Genomic DNA, 25540 nt, shown 5'->3' with positions numbered 1-25540 from the left:
CTTTTTACATCGCCCGAAGAATTGTGTCGTTAAAAATATTATTCATATTTTTACTTACCTCCTTTTTATTTCAAATTCAAATTAAATCTAAATTGTTTCTCCAAGCGAGAGGAACGGGTGTTACCGTTAAGAACTTTCGTTTTTCTCGATCCGCATTGCTCGTGCCTATTTGACACTTGATCGATATTCGTAATTCTTACTTTAGACCTACTTGTTTCGCATAACAATGGCAAAAAGTCGAGAAACATAATTAAACGTCAAGAAAGCGAACGTAAGCGCGCGAGAGTTCAATCTGTGCGGGGCGCACCAACCTATTTAAAGTTTCGTGTCGTGCAGATCACTTCCGTAACTGTACATACAATTTCTAAATATGGTCGTCAGGCTGTAATTAAAGCACCAAACTAACTACTAAGGTACCTTACATGTCGACCATGCCGCAGTAGTCGCGTAAAGCTAGACGTCGGTGACGCGTGTCTCTTCAGTCGCAATACGATCTATATCGGCCATACAGCTTTCCTTTCGCAACAGGATTTGTGTTTTAACGTACGTTGTCAAAATTAAACAAGAAAATCGACAGGTACGTTCATTAATATAAAAAATAAATTTTATATAAATTTGATACGTTTGACAAATTTGAATTTCGTCCTAAAAAATGTTACATATTCTTTATAGAGAAACCGTTGTATTTTTTATATTTAGCAGTAATCATATATTATAAGTAATGATTTATGATGAATAAGAAACGTCTTAATAAAATTCTAAATATTTAAATATAAATTCAAGCATTGCTGAAGTTGAGTTTTTTTCTTTAGACTAATTACATAAAGCTAAAGCTAGAAATTTTGAAGATGACAGTGACTAGTTTCTAAAAAATTGTATCAGAAAGAATTTATTTATGATTAAATTTGTTAATCTGGGGATCGATTGTATATCTGGAAACAAAATGAAAATTACAAAAGTGAACAAATTCACTAAATGAAATAAATATCTAATAAATATCACTAAATGAAATAAAAATCTAGTAAATTTGCTCACTTTTGTCATTTTTTCATCATGATTTTCACCTTGTTTCAGATATATATATATAATCGACTTTTTGATTTGATTCGTATCGATTAACACGATTATCACGCGACAAATGCAAATGCGAGAGGAATTAAGTTCGAGATCGAGTTTGACGCGTATTGACTGACAGCGTGATTGAAATAATCGAATAATGGAAAGCAGCAGCGGTCATGATCATCATCGAATACAGCGACAATCATCCGCTGATATTAAAAATTCGCGATTTTAAAAATAATTCCAGAAACGAGAGCTTAACGAACGATCAAAGCATCAACGAGTCCGACAAGAAGGGACCCTGCAAGTCGTCATTTCAAAATCACACACAGAAATATATCAGTCTCAACAATTCCTTGAATTTATCGCTTGCAAACGACAGAATAGGTGTCGCCAAGTATGACTTCGAATATCTCTGGAAGATCACCACAGATAAAAGCAATAATACAGGTATTCGTAAATCCGACAAATTGAGAAGGCAAATTCAAAATCACATTTAATAACAAATTCACGCGAGATAGACATAACGAAGAATGTACAAAGAGAAAAACTGGATAAGAAGATCTGTAAAAACTTTGGCTGCTTCAGCGATCTGATTGCTGGGAAACTCATTTCTTTAATTTAATCTTAAAGGATGATTTTGCTGAAATATTCAAAAATTTAGTTAAATCTGGACATATAATTTTATTGAACTATAAAATAATTATGTAGAATGCTCGGACGAGCTGGTTACTAAAATGTAAAAACTTTTTAAAATACTGCTCATGCTTAAGTTTCTACGTAATTATTTTGATAAACTAACAAAATTATTTTTAAATTTACGTCTAATTTAATTTTTAAATACTTCAACAAATTCGTTCTTTCTCCGTGTAATTTTATAAAAATATTCTCTCTTTATTACTCTTTAAAGACGCTTTTTATTTACTCTTTAAAGACGCTTTAAATTTTCCACGCTTTTATGTCCTAGTATTTTTTTATAATCATTAATTTTTTATATTCATTAATAAAACTTTCCGAATAGCATTACGCGAAGGAAGTGATTCAAAGCGACTCAAAGAGGAAGAAACGTCAAAGATCTGGATTAAAAAAAAACAGAGGTACTGCAAAGAACTATACATTTCGTTTAGGAGCCGAAATTGACTTTGCAATTTAACGAAACAGATTTTTAACAATCTGCACGGTGAATTGCAAGTACGACGTGGTTAGACGTGTGGCCGTGCGATTCGGAATGAGGGAAGTTACGGAGGACAGCAGTTGGAATCTCTATTGGACCGACCTAAGCATCAATGTAGAGCGTGTCAAAGACATGAAGAGGTTCCAGAGGGTCAATCATTTCCCCGGGATGACAGAGATATGTAGAAAGGATCTACTCGCTCGTAATCTCAATCGCATGCAGAAGCTGTTCCCGAAGGACTATAATTTTTTCCCGAAAACTTGGTGCTTTCCCGCGGAGTAAGACACACACATTTTAATGATTTAAACTGTTCATTTAGCAAATGATACAGTTCTAATAAAATTTTATTATTAGAATTTTATTGTTAATAATCTCAATCGGCAAAAATTTATTTTTCGTTTCACGTTTAAATTCAGTGCATCAAACTTGAATAACTAATATGAAACACAAATTATACAATTTTTATCTCAGTGTCTTAAGCATATAAAACATTTTCTATAAAATATTCATCCTTCGCGAATAAAATTTGCTTAATAATTTTACGGTCTATTTATACACATATTTCGCTTTGAGTCTAATTGAAATTTTATTTTTTCTTAGTATAAATCACACACACACACACACATACACACACACACACACACACACACACACACTCATATTTTTTAATAATAATAACAATCATAGATGAGATTAAATATCGTATGATTCTACGAATCGTTTCATGTGTCAAAATAAAAAATGCGGTCTATCGATTGAAAGTCCTCATATCTATTTTACAAGCGCGAGGTTCTCGTATGCGTGAGTCATTCTGTTTTGCTTCACTGAACGATCGCTCTCGGGTTCCCAGTCGTAAATTCCAAAGGTTTGCCATTACGGTGATAAAGAATAATCAATATTTCCCAAAGTCAAAGAGTGTATAAGCAGATCAAAAGCTCTGGATTTCGACTTCCAGTTATCGTGACGCGAAAGTTTACGCCAAGTCGCGGAGACTAAAAACCTTCATCGTCAAACCGGATGCCGGCTGCCAAGGTCGTGGTATTTATTTAACAAAACATTTAAAGGACGTTAAATCAAGCGAACGTTTGATTTGTCAAGTATACATCACAAGGGTAAGAAATATTAATTTTTCCCGCAAGAAAAAATCATTGGAAGTTTACCGATTAACTCTTTCTTTTTTATAAATAAGATATAATTTTTTATACACTTCTGTTTTCTTTATATTCTCTTGAGATTCTCTAAAATTTGTTCAGATTTCTTTCCAACTATATACGCAATTGTAACCAAAAAATTTCACAGTTACAGCACAAAATAAGTATAATGTAGCCTTTTTTCTTTATATTCTTAGCCCTTCTTAATTGATGGATACAAATTTGATCTACGTATTTACACACTAATCACGTCATGTGATCCTCTCAGAATCTATGTATATAATGAAGGACTCGTGAGGTAAGACATAAATGTAAAAAAAAATACTTAAGAAAATAAATCTTAATGGCATGAGATATAATTCTCTTAAAATATTTTATTAATATAAATAATTACTTTTTTATATAAATAGTTACTTTTTTATACTTTTCACACAAATTTACACACATATACATATATATGTATATATTTTTTCAATTTATTGGGAAGTGCAAAACACATCACATTTTTAGATTTGCAACCAGCAAATACAAGGAACCGATCGGATATAATATTTCTAATATGTTTATGCATTTGACAAATTACTCCGTTAACAAGCATAATCGAATGTATATTATTGATGATGAAATTGGTAGCAAAAGGTTCGTATATATTGGCTGTAGAATTGGCGATAAAATACCAATCGTACAGCAAATTATTCCTTACAGAAAAATATCAACATTGAATAAGTGGTTTAAAACGAAAAATATCGATGTAGATGAATTATGGAATAAAATCGACGAAATTATAATTAAAACTATAATTGCCGCATATCCTGTATTGAAACATAATTACCATGCGTGTTTCTCGATGCACAATATGACTTGCGCGTGTTTTGAGCTATTGGGATTCGACATTTTGCTCGACTGGAAGCTCAAGCCTTACCTTCTTGAAGTAAGCTTTTCAGAGAGAGATTAAGACATCTAAAAGAAATATTATTAAACAATAAAAATAATAAAGGTTGATGAGACTAATGAAAGTCATACGTTGTTGTGAGTGCGAAGAGATAGACGAAGTAGATAATCCTCAGATATTCACAGTTATCTTCATTTTATTTCGTCGAAACAAACCTTTATTATTTAAAATGAACCTTTATTATTTTTGTTGTTTAATAATTGAGAGTCCTTATTTATATTTATATTTATTTATTTAATTAATTGTGTTTAAATATTATTAAATATATTCTCTCTACAATTAGTAAATCTATCAGGTAAATCACTCGCCAAGCTTTCACACAGATGCACAGATAGATAAAGATGTAAAGGAAGGATTGCTGATGGACACCTTCGATATATTAAATTTACAACAATATGATAAAAAGAAAATAATAGAGGAAGACAGGAAGCGAATCAGAGAGCGACTTCTTCAAGGCTTAAACGGAAAGGATCTCAGGCAAGTGAAATATTTCAAAGAACATAATATAATTTATATAGATAATTGATCTTCTCATTGCATCAATCTCGTAGTAATTAATTCCAATTAATTACAAAACTTTATTAAACTTATTAGTACAAAATTGGCATCCAATTATAAACACTTTTTTACAATCCATACGTGATATAAAAATTAAATCCGAATTTTTAATTAGTATTGTATGTTAAAATATTTATTGAGAGTTTCTCGTTTTATAATTATAAAATATAATTCATAGAACATAGAATTTAAAAAATTCGAGTTTTTCCATATATTATAACAGAAAATATATTGCAATAAAAGTCTGATAATAAATCGAAACGTTACAATGCGCAGTCAAATTAATGACTCAGCTTCGATAAAATCCGATAGAAACGAGAACAATTACATGCAGAGGCAATTTCAGTGGGAGGACGACCACATGGGCAATTTCCGAAGAATTTATCCATGCTTTGACGAGGATAAATATCAGTCTTTCTTCACACAGAATGCTCTTTCCGTTTTCCAAGATACGATGGCGTCAAGAGCGCGCGAAGAAGCGTCGAGAATAGAGAGAGAAGAAAACGAGGTAAATTTTTCACAATTTTGTATCCTCAACTTGGCAAATGAATCTTTAAAACAATTCTTCATATTTATTAATATTACGTTAAAATTATTGCCAATACGATATATATGTATATATGTGAAGCGAAACGAGATACTTTTTAGTTTTTATATAAAACGTATAAAGTATAACATCATAAAGCTTTTATTAGAGATTTTTATGAAATTAATATAAAACTTTTTTAAAATATGGCGAGCATTGACATTAATAAAATTGCTCGTTGTTCATCCAATAAAATAAACTGCAGCATTAATCCACACATACACACACATAAGCTTTAACTTTAATAAATTATTATACTCAAGAATATTATCAAATTATTATTATTAAATTGATGTTTTTTGTAATTATTTTTTAATACCTTAATAAATTATTCTTAATCTTTTAATCGGTTACTTTTCATAAATAATTTTGTCTTATTTCAGTTAAAAGCAAAAGAGGAAGAACGCAAACGAATAGTCGGGAAATGGAACGAGCAAAAATTACACCCTGAAAGTTCAAACGCACCAAAGAAATTGCAACAGAAAAGTAAATCCGCAAGCATGATAAGGAAAAACGTTAGTATACAAAACAGTTCTATTCTATTTAATTGAATTGTCACCTATACAGAGAAATGCTTCATTATATATATGTGTGTGTGTGTGTGTGTGTGTATATTTTTTTCATGAAAATAGCTATGAATAAAAATTAGAAGAGAATAATTATCTCTTATTAGAAAAAGTACGAAAACTCGGCAGAAGTTATAAATGGAATGTTAAATGAGATGGGACTTTTTCCTCTACCTCCGGGAAAAAGCAAGCACATTATCATCGTTGCTTTTTCGCAGATCAATAAGCAGGATGCAGAGGGATCTCCTACCAACACCCTGTATTCTTTCGAGCCTGAAATCATATCGGAATCTGAAGAGAGGGAACGAATAACGGCTATGGAGCAGAGGGAATTTCTCATCAAGAGCTACGGCTTGCTCGAACAGATATACGTAGCGATGAAGAGAAACGGTATGTTACGATCCGCCGACGAGAGAAAGTACGGTTTGTACGGCAAGTTGGGATTACGCGCAAACATGAACCACAGCACATGCTCTTCCTCGTGCAAGTCTTATCATTGTCAAAACGGCCATCTGGATATCACGCAAGCAGCCGCGAACCAATATTCCCTGAGAGTGAATGAAGTAAGTATGTATTTTTATCAATCGAGACATTGCTCGTCTCAAAAAATCAAATCCAGATATATAAATCAAATTTTACTCGACAAGTTTTTATGCTATTTATATTCAAAGAGAAGTAGATCTCTTCTTTCACTTTTTATATTTAACACAAAAAAAGAGATAATATTTATTAAGTATTCGAGAAATGTATGAAAGAGATATATATAATTTTCCTTTTTAGCATAAATCGATGAATCAGCGTGAGTTTACAAATGCAAATAGAAGTAAGTATCGACAATAATTATTATGAGCAACGTTCTGGAAATTGTCGCCTCCTAGCAAACACAACGTTACATGTAACGTTACATGTACCTGTTAATTATTTTTCCACTCAACAATATAATAGTATAATAATATAATACATATTATATTAGCTATATTGTTAAGTGAGAAATTACAACTGCAGATAAGTGACATGTAACTTTGCATTTGCTGGGTTAATTAGATATGCGTTTAAAATCGTTATCTTTTTCAGGCTTGTGGATAACATGCAACGAGGCGTTCGTTTACGATCGTCCGAAAATATTACAAAAACTGTGGATGGAAGAAATAAATTCTAATAATCACATCGGACGCGTAACAAAGGCACACGTTGCTAGAACATTATCGAATACCATTCGGCTACACACACTCGAGAGAAGAGAATCCTCCCATTTGATGAAATCTAAGTAAGCTGCATTCACGTTTTTATCTGTCATAATCTGTGCGTTCGTTTTTACAATAAGTTAAACTATAATTATGTACGGAAATATAATTATTTATTACAACAAAATTATTTAGAGTTGATGTTACCACTCAGCACTGAGGATGAACGGGTCATCTTCTCTAACTGGAATTTTAAAAAGCAAAAAAATATGCTATATAATACATATATAAAGAATTATTTTTTCGAAAGATATAAAAGATACAAAAGCAGGACATATAAAAGATTAATATAAAATTGACTAAGAAAATTTAAATAGATATTATGAAGATTTTGCAATATTATGCTATTAATATTCCTAATATTGAGCATAAATGAAGATTAATAAGATTCGTAATATTGGGAAATATTAATTTCACATTAAATATATTACATATATTCCTATAAAACAATTGCTCAGCCGCGTTAAAAATACTTTATTAAGTAAATTTATATATCGAGTCAAGGAGAAAAAGAAACAAGCCTTATCTCCAACATCTAGAAGTGCAATGAACTTCGGGACACGTCTCGGTATGTGAGCGGATTCTATTTTAAGGTAGAGAACAGTAATATATAAAAATCAACAATGTATCGACTTGTTATTTAAAGTGCCATATAAATATGTACAATAGATATATAAGTGAACATGTACACGTCGCATAAGAGTGGGAATTAGGTACGCGCCGATGCGTATGTAAAATGATCGTATACACATACGCAGACGCCAGTCTATAATATGTATAACAATTTTTATTGCTGATATATATTCTGTATTCACATAATAAAAAATAATCTATGAACAATTTGTCGCGTGCTGAGTTTTTGCTCCATTCGTGATATTGCGTCCACGTTGTTTTGTCGCAGCGTCTCATCATCTCGTTCCTTCAGTTTCTCTTCTTATTTTTTTTTTATCTATTAGTCTTATCGTTTTTCATGTCGCAATCGGTAAATCTGTCGTGGACGCGTTTCAAAAGTGCTACGACAAATAATAAGAATCCAAAATTCTTTCAAAGTTCAAAATCGAAATAACAATATCCACAATTTTATACAAAATAATACTATGTAAGAAGTATGTGTATGTATTTCCAGTGGATGTGTGTGTGTGTGTGTGTGTGTGTGTGTGTGTGTACATGTACGCATGCGTACATGTGTGTTGTATCTGTTTGTAAAGTAATGTGCCGAATTAGCAACGACAAGAGTTGCTCTCTTAAATTTCTAAATCACGACCGGACTTCCTAAATTACAATTCTTTTTTCTTCGACTATAAAACGTAACGGCATCAAATGATAGCAACACTTCGCAAAATCTACGTATGTAGGCGATGTAACGTCGGCATCCTCGACTGTAAACTGCGTTGTGTTACGTCATTGTAAGAACAAGAATAAGTGCGAAATACATTCAACATATTACGATCGATGAATCCTTTTTTTCTTAACGTGATATATATTATTTACATAAAATCACTGTGCGACTGCGACAAATATTTGCGCGTCTCTCTCACTTGATTCCCACCATATTAAATCTTAGATATAGAAAGGCTTATGTACATAAAGTCAATAGATATTTATATGATATCCTATATTATATCGCTTATAAAAAGAAAAAACCGTAAATATGTATTCTTGCGAAGTTATATTCTCCGTTAAAAAAAAAATCGTCATATATTTCGGCGTATATACATACTTCCTGAAAATAAAGGTAACTGCATTTGAAGAAAGTTGCAATGAGACAAACAGTTGGACAGATATAAAATGCATTTGTTTTGAACAGATTTTTACAAGAGGGGGTTAAGCTACCGTCGTAAAATATATCAAAATATCGTTATCGATAAACGAAGAAAGGAATTATTGCGCGACATGTATCGAGATAGATGCTCCGTAACATAAATTTGTAGCAATCACCTTTAAAATTATATAATCACTTATGACTTAATTCTGTGAAAGATAAAAATATTATCTTTAATGACTTAAATTACAGCTCATATACTTTTTTGTACTAGAAAATGATTCATCCGCTGCTTCGGCCATTGACAACGTTATTCGTCTTCGTAAATCGCTTAATCCCCTGTATCTTTTAATCTTCGCAATAAAAACAACGTTAACAGGTTTTCGTGATCTTCCCATGCGAGAAAATAGAAAGAAGATATGTGAAGATGGTATCCTATTCGTTGTAATACTAAAATATGAGCATTATGTAGGATCCTGCGTATGTTACTCACATGTAATATGTGTTAAAAACGATTATATCTAGTAAACAAGCTTAAGGCATGAATTATACGGAGACTTCGAGTAAAAAATAATTTAATTTTAGATTAAGAAATATTGGCTTATAAAATTAATTTCTTCATCTAAAATTAAATTCGTCAATTTCATATTGAGAATAAATTAGTAAATTTATCTAATTAAGGTACCGTAAACACTAATTATTTCAATAATAATTTCCGCACTTCGTCAGACCTCCGTTTAATACAGGCATTAAATGATATATATGTATATATATATATCATATATGTGTATATATATCTAGCTAATATTTCATATACATATAAAAAACTATACAATCCGTAGACGTAATTTTGTATTAGCTGCCGACGGAATTTAGTTTTTTCGTTTTAACAGTTAATCTTCTGACAATAATATGCTCTTTTTTTAAATATTAATATCGCCGATATTATAAACCTGGCAGATGCGAAGATTACGCTAGCTAGTTAAAATTGTTAAATGTGCACAGATTCCTTTAGCATGAAGTTGAGAGACATTACTTTGTTTTATTTCGAAATAGTTTGAATTTAATAACAAATTTGGTTGGATGCATTAGTGTAACTCAAAGTCTGTTGTACATTAATTTATCTAAATAGATATAATATAGGAGCTTTGAACGGTTAAACATCCAATGTATCCATTAAACGATGACGTAACTGTGATGGGCATCCCATTAATTTAACTATGTATGCAGTGTATGCCCGTATATCATTTTGTGTACAACAGTCTTTGTATACACTACTCAAATTCGCTACATATTATCTTTTATAAATATAACCGGTGAATTCAGATGAATGTAAATTATAAAAGCGCAAATACTAGCAAAAGACACGTAATCTGTGAGGCGCGATTCCAATAATTTTACAATTTCAATTTTTAACAATTTCATTTTTCACTTCAGTTTCGCTTGAATGTTAGAGGCTCATGCTGATTCCGTTTCTTATCTTTCTATTGAATTATAAAATCTTGTTACAATAGAAAAACCTGCACTTAATATCAGTTAAAATAAATTCCTGTTGTGTGCATAAGCAATCTCATTAAAGATTACTTCATAAATAAAACATTTTTATAAAAACTCTTTACACAACTTTAGAGATACATTTCTTACATCTTAATTTAACTACGCAGTTAAATCAAGAGTTTAAACCATGGCAACAATATACGTATAATCAACCAAATTATTATTAACATGAAAAAAGTAAAATATATTTAATTAAAGATTAAACTGACAAATCAGTTTTGCTTTTCGCTGTTATTGCAAATTCGATTGCATCACTGGCGCAAATTATAAAGCCTATTGTACATTTATTTACCGAAATGTAAAAACATAAACATCTTAAATTGATGAAATACACAACATATATTTTATCAAATATGATCCAGTCCGTTTAAATACTATGTTTTTACATTATTTATGTATAACAGTCTTTAAATATGTGCTAATGCGTCCATGCGTCTATTACGCGAATCCAACCGCGAATTTGCTATTAGGTTTTTTCAAAAAATAAAAGGCAACTTACTTATCTCGCGCATTTAAAAAAATTTGCCATATTATTTTTATTCTACATTTCATTTTCTATTTTGTTTAAAAACAAAAAATATTTCATCATATATGAATAAAATATTTACTTTCAGTCAGATTTATAGAAAAGTTAAAGAGAGCGTTAAAAAAATTAATCAAAAAAATTAAAGTAATAAAATTTACCATGGTTTTCTTTATACTAAAATAATAACATATAAAAATATAAGAATTGCAGCAGTTCAAGGTACATCGCCTGGGAGTATCAATATTGCATTTGTTTGTGTAATTCCGTTTTGAATGGAAATAGCTAATTCTGCTGATTGTATTAAGTTACAAACTTAAATTTAATAAAAAATTTAATATGTAAATTTTTAACAATAAAAATATGACTTGTGACAAGCTCTTACGTCAATCTGTATAATTCAATCAATATAATTTGTATCACAATAAATATATCATCTGCATGATAAAGGCGATATATTCATGAATGCAATAAACCAAAGACAATTTAAATGTATGATCTATTTTGTATATGATTTCAAATATATCAATGTGATTTTAATATTGATTTATACTTTTTATGCTATTATCTTAACAGAAATATAAAAAAATTATAATTACTGCGCGATGACAAATGCATTCGTACAAATCAATTTCTTTTAGTAAAATAATATTACAAACAACATTTAAATATCAATTGCAAAGATGATAACATTTATTACGATTGATCAGAAACGTTTATATATAGGATAAAACGAAGACAGTGCAAAATTGTTCACGGTTCATCTATAGTATGTGTCTTGCTTTACTAATAAAAAAATATGTAGGTACCATTAATTTTGGATACAATTAGTCATTTAAATGCAATTAATCATAGAAGTAGACCCTTTGTAAATCTTAAGTATTTAGAAATTTAATATTTTTAAAAATCTTTGTTTTGATATCTTGAGTCATAAATTTTTAAAATATTTTAAATTCTACTTTAATTTTTTATATAAAAAATTATACGATTATCAATTTTTCACTATCTGCCAAGATTCAATATTAAATAATATTATAATTTAAAATAATATTATAATAAAAAATAATATTATAATTTAATGAATCTAATGTATGAATCCATTTGTCATGAACAACTTGAAATTAAAATGACATTTGAGTGTTACACCTCTGCTTTCATATTCATCGATACAACTTACAATGATATTCTAATATTTCAACAAGTTAAAGCTAAGGTATTAACAAACATATTTTTATGTTGAATGCACGACTTCGCACGTGCATTAATATTTATCATGTGCTAGGGTGTTTGTGTATATGTGCTGTGTGCACAATCGCACACGCATATGTGCGTGTATTACATATAAACGCTAACAAATAGTCACTGGAGCGTCGCACGAACGACGGGACACGAAGTGTTATGGTTTATACTTAACCAGGGGTATGCTTTTCGATTGTAAACACTTATCACACACCCATTCTGCATAGACCTCTTGCGTTAATGATTGATAAGCGTATTCCGTTAATCCTGTGCAGCCCCTGAAATAATCGTGTTGTCAAAAAAAAAATCATACATTTTATATTACTTTGTTCATCATTATTTTAATGGCTCACCTATGAAACCAAAAATTACAACCTGATTCGCACAGAATTGCTTGATCATTATCATGTACTTCTTTATGACAAATTCCACAGGGATAAATCGGTGGTGCATTAGGATTTTGTGGATTAAATACCATTGACTGCTCTGGAGGATATATCTGTAAAAAAATGATAAATTACAAATAAATTTGTTTAATCCAAACTTGCTGAATGTATAATAGTTATCATAAGTTAATTATATTAATTGTAAGTATATTGATATACTTAATAAAAACATAACTTACTTTGCCCGCAGAAATTGGCATTGGCTTTGGACCCATTCCTGGTGGACCTTGAAACCCATGTGGTGGCATAGATCCACCCATAGAATTGATAGGATGTCCCATAGGTGGTCCACCACCCATATTGTTGGACATTGTGCCCATTGGACCTGCCATGTGACTTCCCATTTGATTGTGATGGCTAATATTCATATTGGACATACTACTCATTCCTGGACCACCCATATTCATGTTATTTATTTGATTTGGTCCAGTCATATTCATGTTGTTCGATACCATCGAACTCATGGTGGTCATAGGTCCATTCATAGGTCTTCCTAAGTTGTTAAGATTATTTCCCATATGATTCGGATGAGGTTGAGATCCATTATGTCCCAATGGGCTGTTTACATTGTTTAGTGACGGCCCATTTAATGGACTGTTGGGCGGTATATGGCTATTTATGTTGTTCATGTTCATTGGTCCATTAGGCATATGATTAGATCCTCCCATGTTCATTGGAGATCCTAAAGGTCCACCCATAGGACTGCCCATATTATGACCCATGTTGTTCATTGGGCTACCCATAGGTCCACTGTTCATATTATTCATCGGACTACCCATAGGTGGACCACTTAGTTGCGAATTTCCCATATGGCTTATATTCATATGATTATTCATGGTGTTCATTGGACCAGGAGGCATATTTGGACCCATGTTATTCATAGGGCTCATGCCTCCGATAGGAGCATGATTCATAGGAGACATAGCTCCCATATGATTCATGTGATTTGTCATGGGTGAATTACCCATAGGGCTCATATTGCCCATATTATGTGGCATCATAGGACTCATGCCACCTATTGTAGTTAAAGGGCTCATGCCTCGCATAGGAGGACCACCCATGTGATGTGGATGATGAGGATGCATATGTGAAGGCGCACCATGCATCATTGGACTTTGCGGCGTTGGTGGTGGCGTGTCATCAAAAGGATTACTTGCTACTATTGTGTCACCGTAACCAGTTAAGGGTGGGGGTAATAAGTCCTGTCGAAAGAATGTTAGATGAATAAGACAATAATTCATAGCATTAATACACTAAAATATGTATACAATAAAGTTAAGTTATACCTGTACAGATGGAGGTTGTTGCGGAGGTGGTTGGGCAACACTTGCATTTGTACGCCTTTTCTTTTTAGGATTAGCACCAGCTGGTGGTGGCGGTGGTGGATGGGGATGAGCAGAAGAGTCAGGATGTGGGGCATTGGGGCCCATATTCACACCCATTCCCATACCCCCCAATGGCATCCTTGTGAAGGGTGGCATGCCCGCAATATTGTGGCTCATTTCCTTCGCTTCCCTTATTTTATCATGCCAGCACCACTGGATTTTCGTGGCAAGTAATTATTCTTAATTCACTGTTAAAAAAACAAGCAAAAAGAAACTTTATTTACTTTAAAAGATATACATGTATATTCAAATAATTTAATAACTGAAGGATTTGCAATGCTTGTTGCTTACTGCAACTCACAATGTAGTCTAACTATTGATATATATTAGGTGTTGGAATTAATTCGTAGCGTTTTACAAGTGATGGGAAGTACTTTCATTAATGTATTTTTTAATGCTCATGTGAAATAAATAACATTCTTTCATTAAAAAACTACCTAATAGTACTGGACGGAGCATGTGGCAAAATCTCTTTGATCTTTCATTTGGACCTAAAAAGAAAAAGGTAAATATATGGCTATATATTTACCTTTAGAATTCTCTTTCTACTATTGTCTTATTTGTCGAATTTTGTTTCAAGAGAGAGAGAGAGAGAGAGAGAGAGAGAGAGAGAAATGTGAAGACGATTAATCTCTCTCTCTCTTCCCAAATATTGTGATTGTTTGAATAGAAAAAGTTAAAACCTGAACAATCCTATCTCTCTCATTATTTTCGACCAATTTTACACGGATGGCGTCCACATTATGTCTCTCTCTGATTCTATTCATACATAAGTTTCAGATCTTCTTAGGTCTGCCAAGATAATTTCAATTTGCTGTACTCTCCATATATCAATAAGCCTAACACGTGATTGGTAGAAATTAGACAAAGTCCTCTATTTGTTTCTTTTACGAAATATGTGTTAGCCACTGTTGCAGAAAGTACTTCAATTATAATTTTACAAATACGCATATTATCAATCAATAAATATTTGTTGATATTTGTAGTAGATTCCATGAGAGTAGGCAAATATTCATTAGTCTTAATGCAAATATGTAACATTTTAAATTATTAAATGATTAAATTAAGTCAAAGCTTAATTCAATAAATCAAATTTATGTTTAATGTTTAATTTCATGTTTCATAAAACAATTACTTATGATTATTGAAAATAAATATTAATTTCATATATAATAATTATAATTTGTGTATAAACTTCTTTATATATTTACATAAAAAGATAAAGATAAAAAGACAATTTAACGATTATATGATCATTAAGCAACACATTTATTCATGAATTTAAAAGTGATAATATTATTAAATATTATTCAAAATTAAAATTATTGCAATAAACATTATATCAAAATATACTTTCGACATTTATATCTTTTATTTATATAAATATCTTATAACTATTTACGAAAAAAAACTAGACCATCACTTGAACATCTCTCACAATAAATTCATTAATAATTACTGGATTATTTTAGTCAGATATAAAATAATTAATAAAATTAATCCAGTTTTTACTTTTGTGTATGTGTGTGTGTGTGTGTGTGTGTGTGTATGTGCGTGCTATACTGTAATACTGTTCTACACGCCGTTCAAGAAATTTTTTAACGAATTATCAATCAGAGTGGCAGCGTATATGACGGATATACAGCCGCGGAGTAGCGAAACATTCTTATCGCATCGTTGCTCCATTGAAATTATTCTCGCGGCGTGAGAGACTTATCACTTATAAACAAGCTGGTGCGCGAGAGAGCGCGCGTACATTCACACACGCACATATACTCATACTCGAAAGCTCGGGATCCGTGTATGCATATCTGTACATCGCAACATACCGCCTATATTTACATATGCCGATATAAATAACGAAATTACTACCGTTACCTCGGGTGGCGCGCCAGCGATCCGTCCGTCACGAATGAGACGGAAGATCGTGGAGGCGAAAGAGAGAAAGAGACACACACGTACACACAGTGCAAGAGTAAAAAAAAAAAAAGAGAGAAAGTGAGAGAGAAGCGCCTTTACGACACGACTGTACCTTCGGAACGGCGATAAGAGACTTGTGGTACAACAAAATAGAGAAGAATCCTCGTCGAGTCTCGTCGCGCGGCGAACGTAAAAAGGAGCAAAACAAACGTCGCCTTGCAGTTCTCTCGCAGAGACTAACCTAACCTAACCAACGAGGTATCACTATCGAGCCTCCGTAAGGCGCCTCCGCAAGTTGACCGCACACGATTTGTGTGCATCCGCAGCGCGCGGGATAAATGTAACATTTATGTACAGCGATGTTTTTAAGACAGGATGATAAGATTGAACGCAAACATGCCACGCATGATGCCACCTTTAAAAAGCCGGCCGGGTATCAGTGACGCAAGGGAATCGTTCGAATGACGTCGTCGTACTCACCAGCACATTATAGCGGACGCGACGACGAGATCGTGTGCATGGCACGGTCGTTTTTTTCCCTCGGAGTAACACCGGCACCACAAATTCACGTTGCGAGTCGCAATCCAGTCGCCACTATCGTGAACCGTCGCCGATTCCGCCGCTGTTGTTGCTGCCGCCGCCACTGCCGCCACTACTGTTGCTGCTTGCTGCACTACTGTTGCTACTGGCCTTAGCAGGACGAACCAGACGAACGATCTGTCTGTACGCGATTCTGGCTCGTACCTCGCGCAAAACGCATCTCTCGGTATCGCGAATGGATCGCGCATTCACGGACGCGCGTACACGATCGCGACGAACGCAATCTCACACTCTTGATGTCACTGAGCTCGGATAACGGAGTATCGCCATACATCACACGAACCTTCTCAGGTCGCCATTGTCGCGTTAAGCGTGTCCCTCTCGCGCTTGATTTCTCGCCTATCCGTGGCCATGAGTTACCGTGCGTCTCCGGTAGATGGCGGTTTGATGTTGCCGACGACGCATCAAATTTGCAGATAAGTGGCGTGACTCGGTCGATAGTAAACAGCGGATTTTCGATGACCTGTGATCAGCGAGGAATTTCGAAGCGCAAATTTAGGATTTATTTCAAGATTATTTTTATATGGAATATATTTTTATGCATAGTTTACATTAAATCATCCTACAAATCGTGTGGAAAAAGTGATTCGATCAAATTGGCTGAAACAATGATATTTTGTAAGTTATGAAATATTGATTAAAAGTTTCTTTAGGCAAAATCATGAAAAGCGAACAATTTTGTTATAGCAACATTTGAAAGTTATTACTTAATTTGGATCTAATTCGAAAAGTAACTGTATGTATTTTCATATTTTTTTTGCAGAATAATGAGAAGAAATTGTATAAAATGTATAAAAGAAGACACATATAGTTATTTATTGTTATTAAATAAAAATATGTAGTTTATAAGAACGCAAATTGCATATTTTAAAAGCAACTTCGTGATTTCTTTATATCAATTGATTCATCTCATTATTCTAAAGTATTAATTAAGTTATAAAAAAAATGAATAGTTTAGATAAAGCAGATAAAGATGATATTTTTCAATTATTATTAGATTAGATTCGAAATAGCAACTTTCGAATCTAATCTATGCTGTTACAACAAAATTTCTTCATTTTTTATGTTTTTGAAACTTTTAATTTAAGCATAAATCTAATAAAATCTATAATCTAATAAAATCTACAATCATAATGCATAAAAGTCAAAAATAGCTGTAAAATAGCTATAGTTTATATTATATACACATCTAGCAAACTAGATTTTTGACGTTATTTGTCACTATTTTGACGATATTTGGACGTTAAAGACGTCATTTTGATGTCGAAATAACAACAAATAACGTCAACTTATTTGCTGAGCATGCATGTAGTGCATTGTAAATTATTATATTTTATACGTAAACGCAAAACTCTGATGACCATGTCACTCACCAGTCTCACATACCCGTTTCTCTAATATAGATTAATTTTAATCTCGGTAAACCAATTTATTTTTTTAATTTTCCTCATTCTAAAAATTTTAAAAAATGAAGAGTAAGCTGAGTCGAGATTACAAATAATCTATTTGGTGCAAATAAAATCAGTCATTCTTCTACAAGATCGTTATAATTTCATATTGAAACATATATTTCAATATATAAATATTTATTATCTTTTGAATAAGATCAGTTTAAATGAACGTGAAAGATCTTTATTTTACATATATTTCATGTGTTTTCATACGAATTTATTTATACTAAACTTGTGTTCGAAACGTATCCATGTCTTTTAATTTTCCTGAAAATATAAGCTTTCGCCTTTTTTTTTCTTTGCTTTTCAACGTAGAATATTGGATACACTATATTTAAAAAGAACATATTCTGCTTCATAGCAATCGGGAATTTAAGTTAAATTACGTCAATCTATATTAACTTTTAATTCTCTGGAGTTGACGCTAGGTCTATTGGATTCACTCAATTATCTCTTTGTCAAAAATGTCAAATTATTCAATTTTCTTTACGTTATTTACAATTTTCAATTATTCTTATTAAAATATAAATAATATTTTATTCTTATTATAAAATACTTGGTATATTTTAATAAGAATAATTATTTTTTAATGCGAGATGTGTCATTTTGATTTTCTTAAAATTAATTAGTGTCTTTTCAATTAGCATAAATTAAATCAGTTTGATAGATTCAACGCCAGTAACTGTGATACAGATTTTGACGTTCGCCCTGGAAGGTTAATATAAAATAATACAATTTCGAGCGCACGCGCGCGCTAAGACTGATTAAACTCGTGGACAAAAAAAAATATTCCGTAAGAGATACTGCTGCGATGAAAATTCAAGTTTTAAACGATAAGTTTTGTATGAAATAATTTTTATTCACGTTACGAATAAAGTGGTATGCATGGTCGACACAGGTACGTGAAATTCACGCCATAATATTTTGCACGACGCGGGCTGTTATAGCTGCGTCCGAGCTTAAAGCTTTGGCGTAGAGTGCTCGCATGCATCGCTTTAATTATTTCAGTTACATCAGTGAATTAACCCGGCTTAACAGCCAGGAAAACAGCTCTCGCGAGTGTCTATCTTGAATATTTGAGCTGACTGCCTACCTGTCTGCATACGCTACGCGCGCACGGTCCTCGGAACCGGAAGTCACCGCCGTCTTACTTACTCATTATTTTATTTTAATACTGATACAAGCTTGCCGCATTATGGGACACGCTTCAGGTCAGCCGAAACGATTATCTCCGAAGGGAACGATATGTAACATTGAACGTGAAAAAGTACTTAGAACTAAGTGAGAGTCGACACCAGGCGAGATACTGTTTGTTATGTTTAAGGGAAATAAGGTTTAAAAAGAATCTTTGTATCCTCACATTACTACATTAAATTAGATATAATAAAATTGAATAACACAACAAAATTAGTAAGAATCTTAGATTAGATCTTACAAAATTTGCTGTTTTGGTGTCTTTTGCAATTATCTTTTGCATAATTATATGTTTGATGCATGAGATACTTGCTTTTGGAAGAATATAAAGCCGCTCGACGATTAAAAAAAAAATCTTTGTGCTCTCATTTTTATATTAATCTTCCGAAGTTGACGGTCTACTAGATCTACTCAATCATAAATTTTTTATTAAAAACAAACATTAAACAATTCAATCTTTTTTATTAAAAAAAGTCTGTAAGTTTGAATTATAATCTTATTAAGATACATTTAGTATTCATTCTTTTTTATGCAATTTATCAATTTAGTTTTTTGAAAATAATTAGTGACCTTTTTAATTAACATAAATTATACAGTTGGAAAATTTGTATTAAATTTAATATATTTCACAAACAACTCTAAACGATCCTCTCAAATTTTCATGTTAATTTAACACAAGATAAATATATTAGTAATAAATATTATAAAATAAAAAAATGTAACATAATTAATATAATATGAAATATTATATAACGAAATTAATAAAAATCTTAAAAGTTTTGTCTTACATCTTCTCACACATAAAATTTGTGCCATTTTGGTGAAGTTGTCTCTTGCGTAATTACATGTCTGTATGCATGAAGTAACTTTCACGACATGTGCATTATTTCACATGGCGAAAGAGAAATCCCTGATATAGACCAACTGTCCATCTGTTGCCCAAACGGACAGACGAAATTAATACGATCGGTCATTTTCCCGAAGCTAATATATAATATGAAAAAGCGGGGAAATGCCGTCACCTCCTCCCCCTCATTCACGTTAACGGCTCTATCGATCTCATTAACTGCCTGGGCATTCGCGATTTATTTTTATCGAAGGATATAGAGTTATAGAGTATATATATATCTCGGAATCGCCGTTTTCGTCCGGGTAAAAGTGGTACAAATCGGGAGCATCGTGAACGGGGCGGAAAAACTGGGCCAATCCCTGGAGGAGAAGAAAACTGGGATGGTATGTCCCGGGGGAATTTCAACGGGGTACGAGGACGAGAGTATGACAAAAGACGTGAGGACGAGGGAAGGATTTAATAAATTTCTCCGAAGGAGTCCACTAAGTGGGGTAAATCATACGGTTATTGGCCTCTTAGGAGATATTTCTTTATATTTCTTGTTGTGCAATTATCGAGCGATGTCTCGTGTTCCGTTAATCCGATTATTACGTTCCTTTATTAATATTTTATATTTAAGAAACGTTAATGGAGATTAAAACGGAAACTTGCTCGGGTCTTTTAATTAAAAGTATGTGAAAATAGATTGTTCAAATATTGAATTATCACACAGGATTTTGAATTCCAGAAATGTTTCTCAAATTTATTTCTACGTAGATATGACCTCCTTTAAAAAAATATCCGCATTAAGTAGAAATATCGGACGAAAGAGGGTAACTCATGAAAATTCATTGGACTTTGTGGAAAGCGGTTTATTTTTATATGAAAGTAAACTTCAAAACCTTCTTCACAGATAATTTGACAATAATGCTAAAACTCTTCACCATCGTATCTTCATAAAGAATTCTTTTCGAATCAATAAAAAAAAAATCAAATAACAAAAAGCTTTTTTATACGATGTTTAAAAAAGCTTTCAATGTATAACTCATCGAAAGTAATAAGCCGCCACTCAAAACAAAACTTGTTCCCTCTAATAAAAAGCGCCGAAACTGCTATTCCATTTGTTTAACAGTATCAATACTGTGTAAAACTTCTAAAAATAAAAGAAAGAGTCGGAAAAGAATCACAATCGAATCGGGCCTAACAGGGGTGACGGAGGATGCAATCGGTGGATTGCTCGTTGTGGCAATCGTCCACCTACGCGAACGGATTCCGCAAATAGCGACATCGCCCAAACAAAAAGGACGCGCCAATCAATCTGTCACGTGGTGCATACGTGTCCTGAATAAGAAACGAACGATTTGCGCAAATCACACAAAGACCGAGCGATTTACTCAGACCTCAAAAGGAAGCGGCTCATCTGTCCGTATCCTGACAATTTCTTCCGGTGACGCTCGTTTATAATTGTATATTTGGATTGATGAATTTTCAATGTCTTTTTATGAGTCGACTTCAGATCGCTCAAAGAAAATATCATTAAAGAATCATGCCATAAAAGTAAAGTGTCTATATGGTCATAAATAATTTATAGAATCTCTTCTCCTTCTTTCTTTCTGAACATTTATCTTTGACGATTAAAAATACAAAGTTTAACTATCAAATACTATTTACGACTTAAACCTCAACATTACATAGCTTCAATTGCTTCATCATTTTCCTCTTATTTTTTCTCTCCAAACTCTTGTTTGCAGGAATTTTATGAAATTTCAGACAGATATTTTAGAATCAAAAATAATCGTTAAAAATTTACTCCACATACAAAAGAAAGAACGTTTATTTTTCGCAAAAAACATTAAAAATTTTATCGCATTTTCCGAAAATACATTGCAATCAAATACTACGCGATATTTTATGATGTTTTTAAACATAGGCGAATTCAGGACTGTTTTCGGGATGTTATCAATTCTGTTGTAACATAAATATAAATATTTTACATTTATTATTAATTAATAAATTAATTAATAATAAATAATAATAATAAATTAATAAATACATAAATTTTTTTATATTTTAGAGCTTAGAATATCTTTTCATTCCTGATCTTGAATAGGAAAAATATTAGGTTTTGTAAATCATAACTTTTATTTTTTTTTCTTGAAGAAAATATAGGCAAAATACAGTTATTAAAAACGAAATATACAGTCTTTAATATTGCTATTATTATTATTATATATAAAATATTCATGATTACTTTTCTAGGGAAAGAAAAATTGAAAAAAATTCAGAAAACAATTAATATAAACAGGCTTCCTGTACAAGAAATATTATTAAAATATTAAAATGCGATATTAAGTTACAGTTAAATAAAAAGAAAAGGAAGAATAATGAATAAGTTGAAGATCAGTCAATAAAATTTACAAAATTAAAGAATTATGAATAAAAAGATTCGAGGAAGTTCGAATTCCTACTTGGATGCTTCCCGAGTGTCATTCTTGTGACATCCGAGAAGTATTCAGGCGAGAATCCGAACACACCTCTGGATATGCCTATACATGCCCATGTTCTTGAATGTTTATGACCGTTTATATTCCGTCCCCTTTACACGCATATGCACGCATTCGAAACCCGCGTGCAATCACGCCGATTTATTACCGCTGGAACACATTTCTCCATTGCATCCGAGCGGATACGCCGATTGCATCGCCGACCAAGTCGTCGAGAAACGATCCTTGACCCATTGCTCAAGGATGCTTCAGCATTCCCTGGTGTCCCTTATAAAGAATTTAACTCAAGCAATTCTTCTACAGCGGTGTGGGAACGTATCCCGAGTCACTTTACGCTCGGCGGATCGTTAATACGCCTCGCGAGAAAATGTAGCGCCATTGAAGAGATTCAAGAAAGTCCGTTGCAGTTTTCGCTGCTCGAATGCCATTCAATTGATATCAACGAGGCAGTCCATTTCTTTGTGATTCCTATCTTTTCCGTTTTCAGAACCCGATAATAGGACGATTAATTCTACTCTTTTCGAACGATCGTTATTATCGAAGAAATATATCGGCGTCTATAGAATAGAAACGTATTAGAAGGAAACTCAAGTTGGGTTCCGATTGTTCGGAGTTGTCTTCGATAAACGCTTTGAATATCGAAGCAACACGTTAAATGATACATACAGTTGCGATCGTACAATTTGTATGTCACAGTTACATGAAAAGAAAGAAAAGAAAGAAAAGAGGGCGATGATTGATAATTTATTGGAAAAGATTAAGCACAAGTGCTTAAAAAAAAAATGTAAATTACCTTAATATCGTATTACCGAGTTACTGAAAAAGAACAAATGAATTTAAAATTTATTAACGTTCTACGATTCCTATAATCAATTATATTTCCAATAACTATGCTGAAGTAAACTCGTATTGGCATGACGTCACGCAACGTTTTCCGGTGCTTTTCCGTAACTACATATCGACGAAACTTCAATAAAGACCAAACTTACTTTTATTGTTTTCGTGTATTGACCGAATCCTCAACATTCGCACAATACGAATTATTACACAATAATATTGACCGTGGTGAGATTCGCGCTTCGACTGCAAATATGCTCGAACAAAAATACGGCTCTTTGCATCCGGCAAAACAGAAGTTGAACTTCAATCTATGCTGTTTCATAAATTTCGACAGTCCGGATCTAACGGATTCGGAGAATACGACGACTTGTTACAGTTGTTACACAATACGATTTGCATAATGTACGATGATTTATGTTCCATATAGCAGAAATGTCCAAATTATATTACGGTGATAGTCTAAAGATATTGCTGTCTGTAAGATATTCATATGATATATTCAGGATATTTCTGCTGTGTAGGATCAATGACATATGTATATATAGCTCAGGCATTGCCATATTTTCAATGGTGGAAATAAAGTCCGAAATTGACAGTTTAAGGACTGGTTGTTCCATCTTCGGATAAACTGTGTGATGATTTATCTAATGGATAAACAAAAGAGTAAAAGAGTAAGAGCATAAGAGAATGAGAGGGTGAGCTGAATTTATCGAAGTAACTTAGTCTATATATATATAGTTAATGAATATATTGAAATAACTTAGTCTATGAGGCTGATATTCATAATCAGTTTTTATATTTAAGGCTGTCTTAAGTACAATGTTAAGATGTTACGAATCAATCAGAGGAGCATCTTAAGATATTACTCAAGACAGTCTTGAAATAAGAACAGACTATAAATATCATCCTAAGTGACTGTTGTTGTTGAGGTTTCACGTTATCTCTGCTTTCTCTGAAGATGGAAAGAGACGCAACAGAACCACGGACCCTGTTAAACTGTCATCTTCCAGCTTCAAGTTACAAACAGAATGCTTGTTTTATGTATATTATATATGTCATTGTGTGGGACAGAACGTTTCCTTTTTCTCTTTCATTGCGAATACCGTTATCAAGCGTTATTCAACGTTGGCTGTTGTTTACCGAAGAAATTGCACGCGTTTATCGCAGGTATCACCAGAATTCGCGCGAGAACCGCCGATGCCATCACTCGATTTGCTTTCCGAACTCGGCGATTGACGGCGATAATTACACGGCGATGTTTGCTGCGAACCGTGTCAATTTCCCGTGGTGGTCCTCGGATCCACTTCACATACTGCTGGTTAACTCGCTCGCGCGCCGAAACACAGCCGTCGAGTTTTCAATCAATAATGTCACCGGCAAACTCCGGAGAAAAACCGGAAGCCGGTGCCGTAACACGCACGGAACGCGCAACATCGAGAACGTGGGCCATGCCAACTCTCGTTCAACTTTTACGCCGCGAGCGCACAATCTCGCCTCTGCCCTCCTGAGACCCGCGACTCACAACTGTGCATTCGAAACTCATGTAAACGTTACCTCGATATGTAAGTAACTGGAGAGAGAAATCAATTTTGCGAATTGAGAAATATTTTTTATTGGATTATTCAGATATATCGGTTCTCTCTATTGAAAAGGATACTCTTCTATTATATTTGGACAATAAAATAATAGCTCTTATATTTGTACAATAAAATAATATTAAAATACACAAAAACGAATGAAATATCTCGATAGATTTTTATCTACTGAAGATTTTATTATCCGGGTTCGACGTCCACAAGGTATTTCCGGGAAATGCACGCCCGTTGGTGTCTATTCAGCAACGACGACGGCGACGGGTCGAGTCGACTTTTCCCACTTTCTCTTGTTAAGCGAGCGATGTGTCGCACAAGACGACGCAGAGAGAACCGTAACGCGTTCCCATGAACTTTCACCTTGGGATTTCTTTTTCGCAGGCCCGTAATCAGACGACTCATTCACAA

The 25540-nt window shown here is 32.8% G+C and overlaps 2 protein-coding genes across 3 annotated transcripts in view; one reads left to right on the top strand and one right to left on the bottom strand.

Annotated features, from left to right (window-relative positions):
* The first annotated feature begins 69 nt into the window (after positions 1 to 69).
* LOC105145413 (tubulin polyglutamylase TTLL13) lies at positions 70 to 8130 on the top strand. The gene is made up of 15 exons (XM_011054917.2): positions 70 to 577; positions 1075 to 1509; positions 2081 to 2156; positions 2221 to 2511; positions 3189 to 3345; positions 3582 to 3682; positions 3895 to 4023; positions 4090 to 4315; positions 4632 to 4813; positions 5207 to 5402; positions 5864 to 5995; positions 6265 to 6609; positions 6827 to 6869; positions 7121 to 7313; positions 7426 to 8130. The coding sequence occupies exons 2-15, from the start codon at positions 1236 to 1238 to the stop codon at positions 7448 to 7450; spliced, it is 2370 nt and encodes a 789-aa protein (XP_011053219.1). The 5' UTR covers positions 70 to 577; positions 1075 to 1235; the 3' UTR covers positions 7451 to 8130.
* A 933-nt stretch (positions 8131 to 9063) lies between these two features.
* Positions 9064 to 25540, bottom strand: part of pygo (pygopus family PHD finger) — a 91555-nt gene continuing 75078 nt past the window's right edge. The window contains exons 3-7 of one of the 2 annotated variants that reach the window (XM_011054915.2): positions 16603 to 17185; positions 14104 to 14390; positions 12997 to 14019; positions 12725 to 12870; positions 9064 to 12649 (exon numbers count right to left, since the gene is read on the bottom strand). In XM_011054915.2, coding sequence (XP_011053217.1) covers positions 12529 to 12649; positions 12725 to 12870; positions 12997 to 14019; positions 14104 to 14319 — 1506 coding nt within the window. In that variant the 5' untranslated portion in view covers positions 14320 to 14390; positions 16603 to 17185 and the 3' untranslated portion in view covers positions 9064 to 12528. The other variant, XM_011054916.2, reaches the window with a different exon arrangement.

Source organism: Acromyrmex echinatior, chromosome 6, assembly GCF_024713525.1.
Source record: "Acromyrmex echinatior isolate Ae372 chromosome 6, ASM2471352v2, whole genome shotgun sequence".
NCBI lineage: Eukaryota > Metazoa > Arthropoda > Insecta > Hymenoptera > Formicidae > Acromyrmex > Acromyrmex echinatior.
This window is presented reverse-complemented; position numbering and strand designations above follow the sequence as displayed.

Bases quoted from the DNA above. Each gene is read 5' to 3' on its own strand.
- LOC105145413 (XM_011054917.2), top strand. From the start codon at position 1,236: ATGATCATCATCGAATACAGCGACAATCATCCGCTGATATTAAAAATT. The intron at 4,024-4,089 runs GTTCGTATATAT...TATTCCTTACAG, and splicing joins GATGAAATTGGTAGCAAAAG to AAAAATATCAACATTGAATA. The intron at 4,316-4,631 runs GTAAGCTTTTCA...TAAATCTATCAG, and splicing joins TCAAGCCTTACCTTCTTGAA to GTAAATCACTCGCCAAGCTT.